Source organism: Anas acuta, chromosome 1, assembly GCF_963932015.1.
Source record: "Anas acuta chromosome 1, bAnaAcu1.1, whole genome shotgun sequence".
Classification (NCBI taxonomy): Eukaryota; Metazoa; Chordata; class Aves; order Anseriformes; family Anatidae; genus Anas; species Anas acuta.
In genome coordinates, this window is record NC_088979.1 from 135,489,494 (window position 1) to 135,503,042 (window position 13,549).

At 38.4% G+C, this 13,549-nt stretch overlaps 1 protein-coding gene across 9 annotated transcripts in view; it reads right to left on the reverse strand.

Moving 5' to 3' along the window:
• Positions 1-13,549, reverse strand: part of LOC137843444 (potassium voltage-gated channel subfamily KQT member 1-like) — a 519,382-nt gene that overhangs the window by 164,705 nt on the left and 341,128 nt on the right. Inside the window, exon 20 of one of the 9 annotated variants that reach the window (XM_068658755.1) lies at positions 6,185-6,607. The exons of the other annotated variants lie outside the window; for them this stretch is intronic. Within the exon in view, the coding sequence (XP_068514856.1) occupies positions 6,497-6,607 (111 nt within the window). The 3' untranslated portion in view covers positions 6,185-6,496. Of the gene's footprint in view, positions 1-6,184; positions 6,608-13,549 lie in introns of those variants that run through there. 9 annotated transcript variants of the gene reach the window in all.

The following is a 13,549-nucleotide window of genomic DNA, read 5'->3' on the forward strand; positions in this document are numbered from 1 at the left end:
TTTTTTTTTTTTAAACTGGCTTTTAAAAACCTTTGGGGAGCTGTAACAACCTGAGATCTAGTTTTTTCACAGAACATCCACCATCCAGGAACTGAAATACCAGGAGAAGATCAATTCTTGGAGTGTTTGGGCTTTACAAATTACTCCCCTTAGACATTTTAAAAAGACTATGTAAATAAATCAGTCCAAATGAGAGAGTATTTGTACACCTCTTGGCATATGAAGCTTTAACACATAAAGCAGTATCTTGGTTGGAAAAAAAATGTGGATTACACATTTAGGGAACTTGGAGTCACGTTGCACTACAAAATGTTTTTATTGCTTTCCATCTGTCCTCAGAGAGAGAGATGACTCAGGTCAAATTGGGGTTAACAGGGCAGATGCTCACCTAGAAAAATCCAGGTTACCAAACTTCAATGACTTTGTAGTAAAGATAGGCAAAACATAAAGTGCAAATACTCACCCATCTTCTGCTCACTTCTGCCAGGCAGTGAGCAAACAGCTCTTGAGGATTTATGTGCCCTCACCTCCGCTGTAGTCTCCCAGTACAGTCTTGGTTGTTAGCAGCCAATGTTTACTTTCCTGGTAGATTTTTAGGTGGCCTAGTTGGAAACCTTTCTTTTTTCCTCCTGGTTTGGTTAGTGTCACTCTGGACTTAACATCAAAACTTTCTTCCTACTGCTAATTATGGCTTTGACCTATGGTGGGAACTGATAGGTGTCTTTCCTGTGCCTCAAGACAACAGGGTAGTGGGCAGGGACTCAGCCCTATTGATGTTTCTTACCCCATGGCTATCTCTATCACCAGTGGCACCAACAGTACCCTTGTTGCAGTCTCACCACTGAGGATGGGTGCTGGAGAGTGTGTGAGGAAGCTCACAGTGCCACTGCCCCAGCCAGTGCTATTTCTGAAAAAAAAATAAAAAATAATAATAATAAAAAAACAAATGACTCATTTTCTAGGGCTAGTAGTCTAGTACTTTTTGTCAGCACTAAACTTTCACAGGATGAAAGAAGAGATTAAAGCCAAAATCATTCTTCTGTTTAAGAGATTTCAGGTGCAGAGGTTTGTGTCCTGAATAACAAGCTACTTGACTAGAGGCTGATTTGTAACAATGCCATATTCTTATATTCAAAAAACCCTGAGCTGCATGCACTGTAGCTGCAAACCCTGTTTCACTCTGGGTCTATTTCAACAGGGTTTTAAAGCTATTTCACCTGAGTGCCTGCTGATTACCATGCTGAGTTTTTTAAACCAATCCATTGAATTCACTTCCTTTCTGCGTCCCCAGTGCCCATTCACCTATAGAAATATATAGACAAACAAGGCCACAGGTGCAGAAAATTGGGCCTTTCCTGCTGTTTATTACAATCTAGACCTCAGGGATTTGTTGGGGGAAGGGGAGGGAAGAAGGAAAGGAAAAGAAAAGAAAAGAAAAGAAAAGAAAAGAAAAGAAAAGAAAAGAAAAGAAAAGAAAAGAAAAGAAAAGAAAAGAAAAGAAAAGAAAAGAAAAGAAAAGAAAAGAAAAGAAAAGAAAAGAAAAGAAAAGAAAAGAAAAGAAAAGAAAAGAAAAGAAAAGAAAAGAAAAGAAAAGAAAAGAAGAAATACATGCTTTGCAGTAGGATTCTGCTAAAAATCCTACCTTCCTTTTCTTGCAAAGCTAAAAAAAAAAATAAAAAAAAATCCTCCTAGCTGCCAGCAAACACAGACATTGAATATTGAGTTATTTGGAAGTTAGGAGGTAGAGTGGGGGCAGGACTGTTTCTTTTGCATCCATGAAGAGATTTTGGATGAAATGCTGCTGCTCAGAAAGCCTGTTCTTCCCTTAGCCCCCCTCCCTCTCTACAGTTTGCCTTTTGGTTGTTCTCAGGCACAAGAATTTGCTGTGCCTCATGGTCACTGAGCATGCTGCCTGCTTTCAGTCAGATCAGCACAGGAAGAAGAAGCCACCTGCTTGCCATATAAGTGTGGTGCCTTGTGCTGGTAAGGCAAGTCTGGAGGGGTCTGTTCTCAAAACCAGACCACCATGAACCAGGAACTGAGTTAGACCCTCATCTAAAGAGCTTACAATCAATATAAAAATTAGAAACCATGTATATGGGAAAGGGTGCATTATTTCCAAATTAATAATGTGGGTTTGATATGCAGAGAGAATAAGCAGCTTGTTACAGGTGGATCAAGCCTTTCTCATCTGGAAACTGAGCCGATTTCTATTCAATACCAGGTTCAGCATCTTAATCAGAAGATTGTCTTTCCTTAAAGCAAAGTGCTTCTCTTGCAGGCTGACACAGGTTTAGTGTGAGACCTTCAAGGCTGTTTAGGTGCTTAGGCCCTGTGAAAACTGATGTGCATCTGGTCTGACTGACCCAAGAGGTAAAGCTACTGATTTGGGTTAATGAAGACATGTGCTCTGTGTTTTTCTGTACCTCTGAGTAACCCACTGCCCTAGAGTCTGGTCTGAATTTTAGCTGTCCTGTTTTCACAGGCACTTTAGAACTTGGATGAAGGTTTACAAGGGTGGGAAATGTTTTATGTGCCTGTTTAGGAATATCAGTGGGGGCTCATTTGTTTTGATGGAATGCTGGTGCCAAAAAAACTCTTAGATCCTGGACTGGAGTTCCTAATCGAAACCACTTTGAAACATATTGCAAAATCTAACCAAAAAGGTACATGTAGCATCTTGTGTAAGCCTTGTGTAAGGCTGGTCTTTGGTGGGAGGTGATGACTATGCCATAACTATGATGATCTCATTCTTATTGGTTGCTACTGATACTACACTTTATCAGCAATAATTAGGAAATGCTCAGAGCATGGCCTTGTATTTTTATTACTTCTTTCCTGGCCTGACGCTGTATTATCCTGCCTACAGCCTACAGCCTACAGTACAGTCATTCCATGGCAATTTTTACCTATGCCTTTGCCTTTAATAAATGCAACCAAAAACTGTAGATCACAAGCATGGTTAATGGAATATCAAGGACAGCTAGAATGACAGAGGGATTTCAGACAGTTGGAACTCCCTTGGGATAATGCAGAGGCACCCTTCTTGAATAATTCATATGACAAACGGACCAGAGAACTAATCTACTCCTATTCAAAGTGCAGAGCCTCCTATCATACTGCTGGTGGAGACTGACATGAATATCCTTTATCATGGACAGACCCCTGTCCATGCTTTACTCTGGCTGCATCTGAGGACATGCGCTTGTGATGAAGCACAGCCGTAGACTGAGGTTCAAGACATATTAAAGCTAGGAGAGGCATGAGCTAGCACTAGGTGCCCACAGAGGCCTGCTGCACCTGCCATATCATGGGTATCCAATCGTAATAACTAGGACTAGGCTAGGACACCTAGGGCCCCGTGAGGCATTTAAATTTTTATGTAGAAGCCCATTTTCAAGGTTCTGTGCAGCCATGGGTAAATGCCTGCAAGATGTTTCATTTCTTTATGTTTCCTTTTCTGAATTTTGTCTCAGAATACAGGTCCTCAAGTTTTAAAACTAATGATTTTACAGTCTCAAATGTCAATATGCAATCTGTAGTGTTAATAATTGCTTCATGCCTTCCCTGGCTTGATACACACTCACATTTTAAGAGATGTATTTAAAAACCAGTAAAATACGTACAAATTGTAAGAGTTCCCTCCATCCCCTTGTATTCCCTTTGATGAGCTAACCCAAAACCACAACTATCTTTGTCTGAGTTATGAATTTATCTCATATTAGTTAATAAACCTCAGGTCATGAAAATTAAGCACGTCTTTTCAGTAGTATAGGCAGGACACATAGTTTACTTCAAGTATGAAATGCAATTTTGGCCATTTTCATCTAAAAACAACTTTCTGCATTTTTCTTTTTCATTTCTTCAATTTTCCAAATTGGAATCATTACTGTAACTGAAAAAGCATGTTAAAAACAAACAAACAAACAAAAACAACAATAAATAAATAAATAAAAAAAAAGAACAACAGAAAACCCAATGCTCATTTATTGCAGAAAAACACACTGGAACATTTACTTTAGAATTCATCACTTCATAAAACCATGCATCACAGAACTGCCATTCTGGGCCAAACACATGTTCCATGTAACCCATTATCCTGTCTGTTACTGTGATTAATAGGAGAAAGTGTGGAAGAAGATAAAAATGATCTTTTCCCCCTGCTGTACTCTCCCACCTTCTAGTAATCAGTGGTTTACAGGATCAAAATATTGAGCTGTAATAAAAGCAATGCAATGCATCCAATAAATCAAAAGTAAATTGCCTTTCACTGACATTAAATCACTCAATCTGATTTCGTCATGGCATCTGCTTTTTAAAATTTAGTTTTATCTTTAAAAGCAAATTGTGTATCTTTATGCCTGTTCCAGAGAATTATGCTGGAAATACTTCTATTAAAATTACAGTGACAAGGAAGAAGAAAAAGTGTAACAGCTGGAAAACCATCCTTCACTAAAGACAGAACACAGCCTGACAAGGTGGGGGGGAATTTGCTCCCATCCTGTGCTGTACAAGCTATCTGGACGTTATAATTTTTGCTCTTCTTTTTCTTCCTCTCCCTCCCACCTTTTGTTGTTGTTTTGTTTTCTGAGTGTCTCTCTAAGTTGTTTCACATTCATTCCTTATTCTCTTGCTATCCTGCCCCTTGTTAATGCATTTTTTATTCCCACTGCCCCTTTTCCCAGACAGTTCTTAGGAGAATGGAAATACAAACCCAAATTAAACATCAAACCTATAGATACACATTTGATTAGAAAACATGAAGTGATCCTCTCCACCCCAAGTACTTTTTCACCCTTCTGTAAACAAACACGTCTGTTTAGACAGTTTGTTTCTCTATCAATCTGTGAAAAGTTAATACAGTTTTGTGCCATTTTTGTTATGGACACAACTCTGTAAAAATACCATATGGTCCACTGAGGCCTGCCCTTATAACCCCAATAAATACAAATCACCCTAGAACTTATCATTGTAACTTCAAATATGTAGCTAATGTTGTAATCACAAAAAATCTTCACAAAAAGAAAACAAACTACCTCCTTTTAAACCCCTGACTTGTTGCTCTTGACTTCAGCTATTTGTTCAATATTTCAACAACACTAAATAAATGTGCCGGAAATACTTATCATTTCTGAGTCACCCCTTTACCATCCTAGATCCCAGACTCTTCAAATTAGTGGCTATCTCTGGCTATCTCAAAGAGATTAACATGATTCATTCTCTTTGTTTCTTCCATTTCAATATTGTCTTGAGTGTTTTTCTCAAGAGCCTCCTATTATCAATGCTGCATAATTCTGGGTAATCTGTCTTGATAATTCATTTCCCAGCTTCCTATCACAGGCTGTTTCAACCATTCTGTTCTGTACTTTTTCTATCTCTGAAACATTAGCATTATTAATGGCACACAAACTGTATATTATATCCAGCTTATGCCTGATGTCAGGGTAGATTTTTCCATTACTTATATTCTGTGTATATACACCTATCAACAAAGTTTAAATGATATATATTGCTAAATAGCAAGGAAGTTAAACAATAGTAGCATAACAACAAGATATACCCTGCTCTTCCCAATGACTGACTGACTCCTGCCTCTATTAACCTTGTCTTTTCCCTTGTACCTCTTCAACTATGGGATATGCATCAGTCAGATGAAATAACAAAAATCTAATATTTGTAAAAAAAAAAATAAAAATATTTGTGCTTCTTTTTCATCCATTTCCAGGGAGTGTTGCACTAGCACCAGAAATGACAGAAAAGCTACTTTTGAAATGTGTTTCAGAATTTGTTCTGTGAGTGTTCCTACTCTCACCCAGCCAAAAAATGGAAATGGCATCAGATGATTCTGCAAATAGATGTCAATGAAAAAAGGCTATTTGGGATCAACTCACACAGTAAACAGCTTTAAAATCTAACTGTGGGGTAAATCAGAAGACTGGATGTATATAAATACATCACTGTTTACACAGAGACACTGGACAAGTAAGAAAAGATCAGATAAGTTGATTGCAATGCTACAAAAGAACTAAAGTCTTCAAGATTCTGTCTTTGGAGGGTTTTGAGAGACTACCGAGGTAACTCAAATGCCCCTACCTCCCTACTTCCACAGTGTTGCTTGTGCAAAAGTCACAACCACAGTGATGTTTAGAGAAGAGAAAAAAAAAAAAATAAAAAAAAAAAAGGCTGTACCAATGATTGCATATGTAATGAAAAAAGGACTGGTGAGGGTTGCTTAATACTACTTTTGTCTCTGTTCTTGGAGCTGTCCTGAGCAGAGCTCTTAAGGCATGATGCAGCCCAGACTCCTAACCTTAATGTGTTAAATACATTGTCCACTTTGGATTGTTCACTTAGCTTCAGCAAATGCTTTGTATTTTTTCCTGTCTGAGTATAATTAAAATTGCAGGATATTTGCCAGACAGGCTGAGATTTTTTCACCACTCTAAGCATCCCTTTGCAGTATTGTGAAGAAAGATCAATCAAATCATTCTTAGTTTCACCTATAAACATTATATTTTAAGTGTCTTTTCAGGTTCACTTGAAGGTGACCCAATAAACAGATATACTGATGCCTGCAGCCAGTCTGCACTTCCATTCGCAAAAGATCCTAAAAGAAAATTGGGGCAGAGTGAATAAATTTATCACTGATACAAATATGTCATATGATAACAAACAAAACTAATCTATAAAAGGAATAAATGACTACTCAAGAATAGGAAAAACAAGCAGCCAACCAACCAACCAACCAACCAACCACATTCCTCATACCCTTTTGTATGCCTTCACATCCAAGTCAATGTTTTTTTTTTTGTTTTTTTTTTTTTTTTTGCAGGTGGCATATCACCAGGTATGCATAAGAATAAATGAGAACAACAAACATGCAGAGTTCTTGTAAACTAACTATAGACATCTCCAATTATCAAGATCTGATATACAGCCAATGATGTTCTCAGGAGTTTCTTGAGTAGTGTTTAAAAAAAAAAAAAAAAAAGTCTCTTTGCATTCACTTCATTTATGGATCCAAGAATAGCTGCCTAGTGTAAACATGTCCCAGGCACAGAAAAATAAAAATAAATGGAAACAAAAAATAATTTGTGCAGAAGGCAGAACAACAATATGCTTCTTAAACATATCAGTTGTGAAAGCACAACTTTCTGTACACTTAATTTGTGACCTTGCACAGAAGAAAAAGAACTGTACTATATAGATCTATTCAAAAACAATCTGTTTTAAGAAACAGAAGCAAAACATAACTTGCATTTTATCAATGGCACCTTTGAGACAAAGTGGATAATATATATTTAAAAACATTACAGGCTGTAAACTTGCATCAGTTTTTCTCACCATACACCCCTGGTTTAAAGGACACAACTTTGAAAAACAAATTTTGCCTGAATAGTGTATGACCAAGTACACTCTTTAGTTGAAAAATACTGAAAAACCTATTCTATCAGTACTGAAGAGTTATTTACTGTAGCTCTTGGCCTGTTCTTTTCTGCATATGTGTTTCTTTGCTTGCGTCTCTTCCTATATTGGTTCTGTTGAATTAGAAGCACTTTCAGTTTCTCTGAAACTAAATACTCTAGTGCTATAAAGCAGTGTGCCTATATATGACATCAAATGCACTAAGGGCTCTACTATTTGAAAGCTTATTTTAATATCACAACTTACAGTAGATCCTGGGATCAGGTACATACTAAAATCATTGTTATGTATTTAATGAAAAGTCCAGCTAGAAAATATGATTTTTTTTGAGAAAAAAATAAATATTTCCTGGATAATTTAGTTGCATCAAATCCTACTCTAACAGGTGCAAAGGCATTAACTCAGAATCTTTGTATAGACATCCATAATGGTGAGCAAGTCCCAGAATATTTTTGTATCTATGTCTGTTTACACTTTCAACGCATTCTTTCCAGTTCTCTGTACACTCCTCTCTGGGTTAATTTTCTGAAAACTACTTTGGTAAACAACCATGAATTGAAGAGCAGGTTTTTCTCCATTACATTTTTTTGAAACCATAATATTAGTGATCATATATATGAATTTATGTGAGCCAGAAGTGCTTCTGCACTCAAGAGAGTAACAATATAATTTAAACTGCCTGAAAAAGTACAATTCATCAACACAGTTCAGACAGAAAGCTGTTACAGAGTGAGTGCACAGATTTTAAATTATTTGCCAGATAACACGTACATCTTAGGAAACCACAATTAACAGCTATTTCAAATACTGTAAACATGAGGAGTTTCTTCTTCCTCCTCTTTTTTTTTTTTTTTTTTTTTTTTAATATTTTTTTTAAGTGTTTTCACTTATATTGCTTATTTCTTAAAAAAACAAAACAAAACAAAACAAAAAACTTCCCTATGATGGCCTCAATGCGGGTATATAAAGAGAAGTTTTCTGCCCTCATTGCAGCTTCTCTTTATGCCTTCTCTTCCTTTATGTTCTCATGGTCTCTGATTTCCTATAAGCTGCTCTTTTCTCTCTTGAAAGCTCATCTGCCTCTGTCTGATTTCATACGGGCAATACAAGGGCTTATTTATTAAACTTTGATGAGTTTTGTATCAGATTATTTATGTGACTTCTTGATTTGCCTATCACAACTGAGGGTACTGTGACTGCAGAGAGTGCTTACCAAGGACTAAAACAAGAACCAGTGTCTGAGAAAGACATCCCAATATGCACTTTTGGTAGGAACAAATGACAAATTCTGACCCTGCAAAGCCTTCCTGTGTAAAGTGTCCCTGAAAACCTGTGAGAACAGTATGTGCAAACAGCTTGCAGGGCTGAATTGCCTGCCTATGGCGTTTGGATTACTGAAAGTCAGAGACCATCCTGAAGTACTTAGCAGGGACGGTGTCAAGCAGCTCTATTTCGAGGTACTGTCGTTAAAACATCTCAAACATTCTCATGTTTGTGCCTGTGTTTACAGGCCGGTGGAAATATATCTGTCGGACATATCAGTGTGCTACTGAAGAAAACAACTTCCTGCACACTTCTCACTTCTCTCATCACTCCTGCTGCTCCTGGGCATCGCTTGTTTGTTATTAATGGCCTGGGGCTTCGTCTGGGGTGGCACCAGCTGTGCACCCCTCCTGCTAGGTGCCACACAGATAAAGAAAAAAAAGGCTACCTCTAATCTCAAGAGTTTATCATCCAGTATTTTTAAACTGCTGGCCAGTCTCTCTTTGAATATTTATACTGTAATGCCACAGTAAAGTCACAGCTTAATTTGTGACATTATAATTGTCAGTAGAGGATCAAGAAGCAAAACTGCCTGACAGGAATAAGTAGAAGGGGAATATGGAGAGAGGGGAAAAGAGCATAGCAGGGTTTTTCTCTCATTCTTGAACCCAAACCTTAAAATAATACTGCAATTCGTGTCTTGCAAAAAAATATAAAAAATGTTCAAGTTTTACAAACGAGGATTGAGCTTCAGGTAAAATGCCTTTCTTCCCTTCCCTGCCAGCTGGAAGGAGAATGTTATTCAGAGGTAAGATAAGGAAGTGATAATCTGCTGTTTGTATGCAATGTGCAGGAATGACTTGAACAAAGAAAAAGCCCAGATGCGAATAATATTTCCCTGACTAACAATTCTGTATACTGTAACTATTTGTTGTTTTCTTTTTTTTTTTTTCTTTTTTTTTTTTTTTTTTTCTCAACAACTCCCTTCCCTGGTCCTTGTGCTGTGCAGTAAATGCCACCACTAATGAGATAATATCAGTGTTTTTGAGAGCAGACTGACCCTGCTGTTTTCAAGCAGTTTCAACTTCTCGACAGTCAGGAGCCTGCCTAATGTTTTGTGGCTGCCTCTGCTCATTGACATGGTACAAACTGCCTTATCTCCCTGTGGGAGGGGAGGTCATTGCCAAACCCACGGCTACTTGACTGGAGAAGAAGACAGTCTACAGTGATTCAAACACATGGCTTGAGCCAAGCAGAGGGCTTATAACAGATCACCTAAAATAGTTCCCATCTGAACGCATTTCAATTTTTCTCTGTATGTCAACAGAAGACATGCATTGTCACAGTGTTATGCATGATTCAAGAGGCTCACTTAAATGTTTTACAGGAAAAAAAAAACCAACATTGTTTGGGATTTCTGCAACTTGAGCGCTTTCTCAAGTATCCCCCTTTACTTTCTATAAAAGCCTTTCAATGACCCTTTTTGTGTCAATGAAAAGCTCAGCTCACAGATAAATTGTTCTGTTTTTATTTCCAATATTACAATTTCTTCCAGAGTGCCTATAAGTTGATGCCACGCATTTTGCCATGAGCTCTTGGTGACTTCTTCAGGAACTCCCTCGTTGGGCCCAGGATTAGCAGGGAAGTGAGAGAGTAACAGGAGTTCAAGCAGTTAGCCCTCTCCTGAAAGAGAGAACTGCCACTGTAGAACAGTCATTTGTGAGATCAAAAGAGAGTGATGTCTGTGCAGCTGACCATCTGGGAGGTCATACAAATGACTCCAGGAGAATTTGTGGCTTATGGATGCAGGGAAGACCAAGCCTACTTCACATGTGAACTAGAACTGGCCTGATTTTCACAGGCAGCCCAGCTCATTCAGAGTTCCCCTGGCTCTGCCCACGCAGTGAGTCTGTGACTTTCCCAGCCCCATGACTCACCGTGCATGAGCATCATGACTCAGATACCAAATTTATTTCCAGGATCTACAATTAACAAGAGTTTCTAGAGCACATAACAAAGTCTTGGATGTGTGTTGCCCACCCTCTCAGCCAGCAGCATCTGGTACTGCTCAGCTCCTCGGCTCTTTATGGGAACACAGGGTCTGACTGGTCATTTCTGCTTTCAGAGGGTCTAGTTCTCTTACTCTTGCTGATGTGCTCCGCACATTGCTCTAACTCCCACTATGGAAATAGTCATGCTGAAAAGAGTGGGACTCCTCAGTAAGGATAGGGACCTTCAGTATTAGTAAGGAGAGCACAACCAGACCATACTTTTTTTGAAATTTTGCTGTGTTTTAATAGATTGCCTTGCAACATAGCTGGGATTCTGACATGCTACTACAATACAGTGAAGCAATACACTAGAGTAAATATTAAGTTGTTTCTGACCTCTGTATAAGGGAGACATTGGCATACGGACAACAAAAGCAGATCAAAACTTGTAACAGTCAACTTTTGCTGCTTCCAATTAACTCACCTGGAAGTATACATTGTTAGTCAGGGATATACAGTAATCATACATACAAGATCTTTTTTTCTCTTACTCTGTTTGGAAAAGATTTTTCCTCCTTCATTAATTTTCCACTTGTTTTCTGAGGAGCTGAATACAAGTGGTATTCACTGCTTCAGCAACTGGAAATCAGTTATGAATGGAAACAAAACCAAAACAAAGAACAAAAGCAACCATCACAACAATTAGAATATGTAGTATATGGTTATTATCACTGCAAAGCACACGTTCTTTGCAAGCACTGAAAATTTCACGTGTACCATGCCTGCAACAGCTGAAGGAAGAGACCTTCACTTTGTAGACACAGTGCTGGAACATAGAGAAATTAACAGCCCTGCTCATGGTATCCTTCTCTCTTTGTAGAACTTTCTCTAGTTGGCTGGTACCACAAGATATTAATTTCCTCTTATGGCACATAATAATAATTACACAGAATTATTACATAACACTTGAAGAGAAATAAGCCAGCACAAGCCCATAGGATGAGATCAGTGTCTTGGTGTCAAGAGCTAGGAGAGCACAGGTTCAAAACCCTGTTCCACTGCTGACCCCCTGTATTCCTGTAGGCCAACCACTTAGGTCACCAGAAAAGGGAGCTGACAGTAACCCTGTGTCTCACCATCTTTCATGAGGGTGCTTAGAGCTAAAATAAAGGGTGTATGCATATACTCAGACCACAGCCCTGGCTGCCTCTGGTGGTGTTTCCTGGCACACCCATCCCTGGGACTGAGGCTCCTTGCAGCAGGGCAGGCCACCTGCGAGGTGGGACCTTGAAAGGAAGCCCAAGGCTGGCTGTTTCCTGCTGGGGAGGAACAGCAAAACTATTTTGAATCAGTTGCAGACAGGGAGTTGCCTTCTCTGTTTGAGGTACCCGTAGCTGCTGCTCTGCTGCTCACTGCACTCTACAGGCAACCCCAGCCCACCATTGCAGAGAGGCACTTGCTGCTCTCCTGGAAGGGAGAGTTCCATTTTCCTTATGATTTTTTTTACCTTGTTCTTTGCTGAGTAACGCTTGCTGCTTTGGTGAGTGGTGCTTTGCTCCTCCCTCTCTCCTTGATCTTCTTGAATCTCATAATTTTTGCCAGACCGAGTAAAATCTCTGCCTATCTGCAACCGCGTAGAAATCAGACCTCTGAAAAAAACCTAAATGTTGCATCAAGGGGCCTCCGCTGAAATTTACTGAATTCCCCCTGATTCTACAGCAGATAACAAGTCATTAAACTGTCATGAGAAAAAAAAAAAAAAGTGGTATTGTTAATTCACATTTCTCAGGGATTCAGCTGAAAGACACAACTCAGCATAGACAGATGATGTTAGACATGATACCCCCACAATGACTGTGTTCTTCCTTTGGGATCCTTAGCAGAAGCAAGTTCAAGATAAATGCATACATATGTACTTAGATGCCTGTGGCCTTCAGACTTGCTACCCAATAGCCTTTTCAGACACTCAGCACATCTCCCACAGATCCTGCTGTCTGACTTGGTCTAAGCACAGCACTGAACTCAGGAACACATCCTGTGCCTACTTTCCCTTGAGTCGCAAATACTTTCAGTGTTGGCAGTGGGAATACAGTGAACTATTCACAAAATATAATTATTTTTGTTCAAATGTTCTCTTTTCACTATGCTGTTCTATGTAGAAAGTTTGCTAAAGTCTGACACTGATTTTTAAAAAGCCAACAATTCATTTTAAAGTTTTTTAACCCTCCATCTTTGTACCAAATATAACTGGTTTCATAATGCAAAAGTTAGTAGAAAATGTCACAAGAAGCAATAAGGCAAGATAACCTGCTCAATATGACTAGCAAATAGTAGTCCTTACTGATCTTCAAATAAAATCAACTGATGAGACGATTGTAAACTACAAGAAAATAACAGCCTGGTCAGAATTAAAGAATTAAATGAAACCACTCTCATAAATAGCTTTTAAGCTTATTTTTGTTAACAAAATGGCAAATTTATATCAAATCTCAAGTCAGAGTTCAACACAAATAAATAGGAGGAATTTAAAAAAAAAATAAAAGTCCATCAAAAAGATCAAAGCTGAATTAACATGATGACACATTTTAAAATATATGTACTTCGCTACACATTCCTCTTTGAAAGAAAGAGCAAGAACATCTGAAAACTATGCATTTAGTGTGTGCTTAAGCAACTATAACAGCATAGTAAGAGCTTATATTTTTTCTGGCACAGCCCTCAGTCATAATCCCATTTCATACTTTTAAATGTATTTTTAAATTGCTTAGCTTCTGTCAACAGATTCATTCAGGGCTGTGTTATTTAAAAAGTGAATTCAAGAGCTTGCAGTGTCCACTCTGACTGACACATCCATAATAGAGGATCACTAA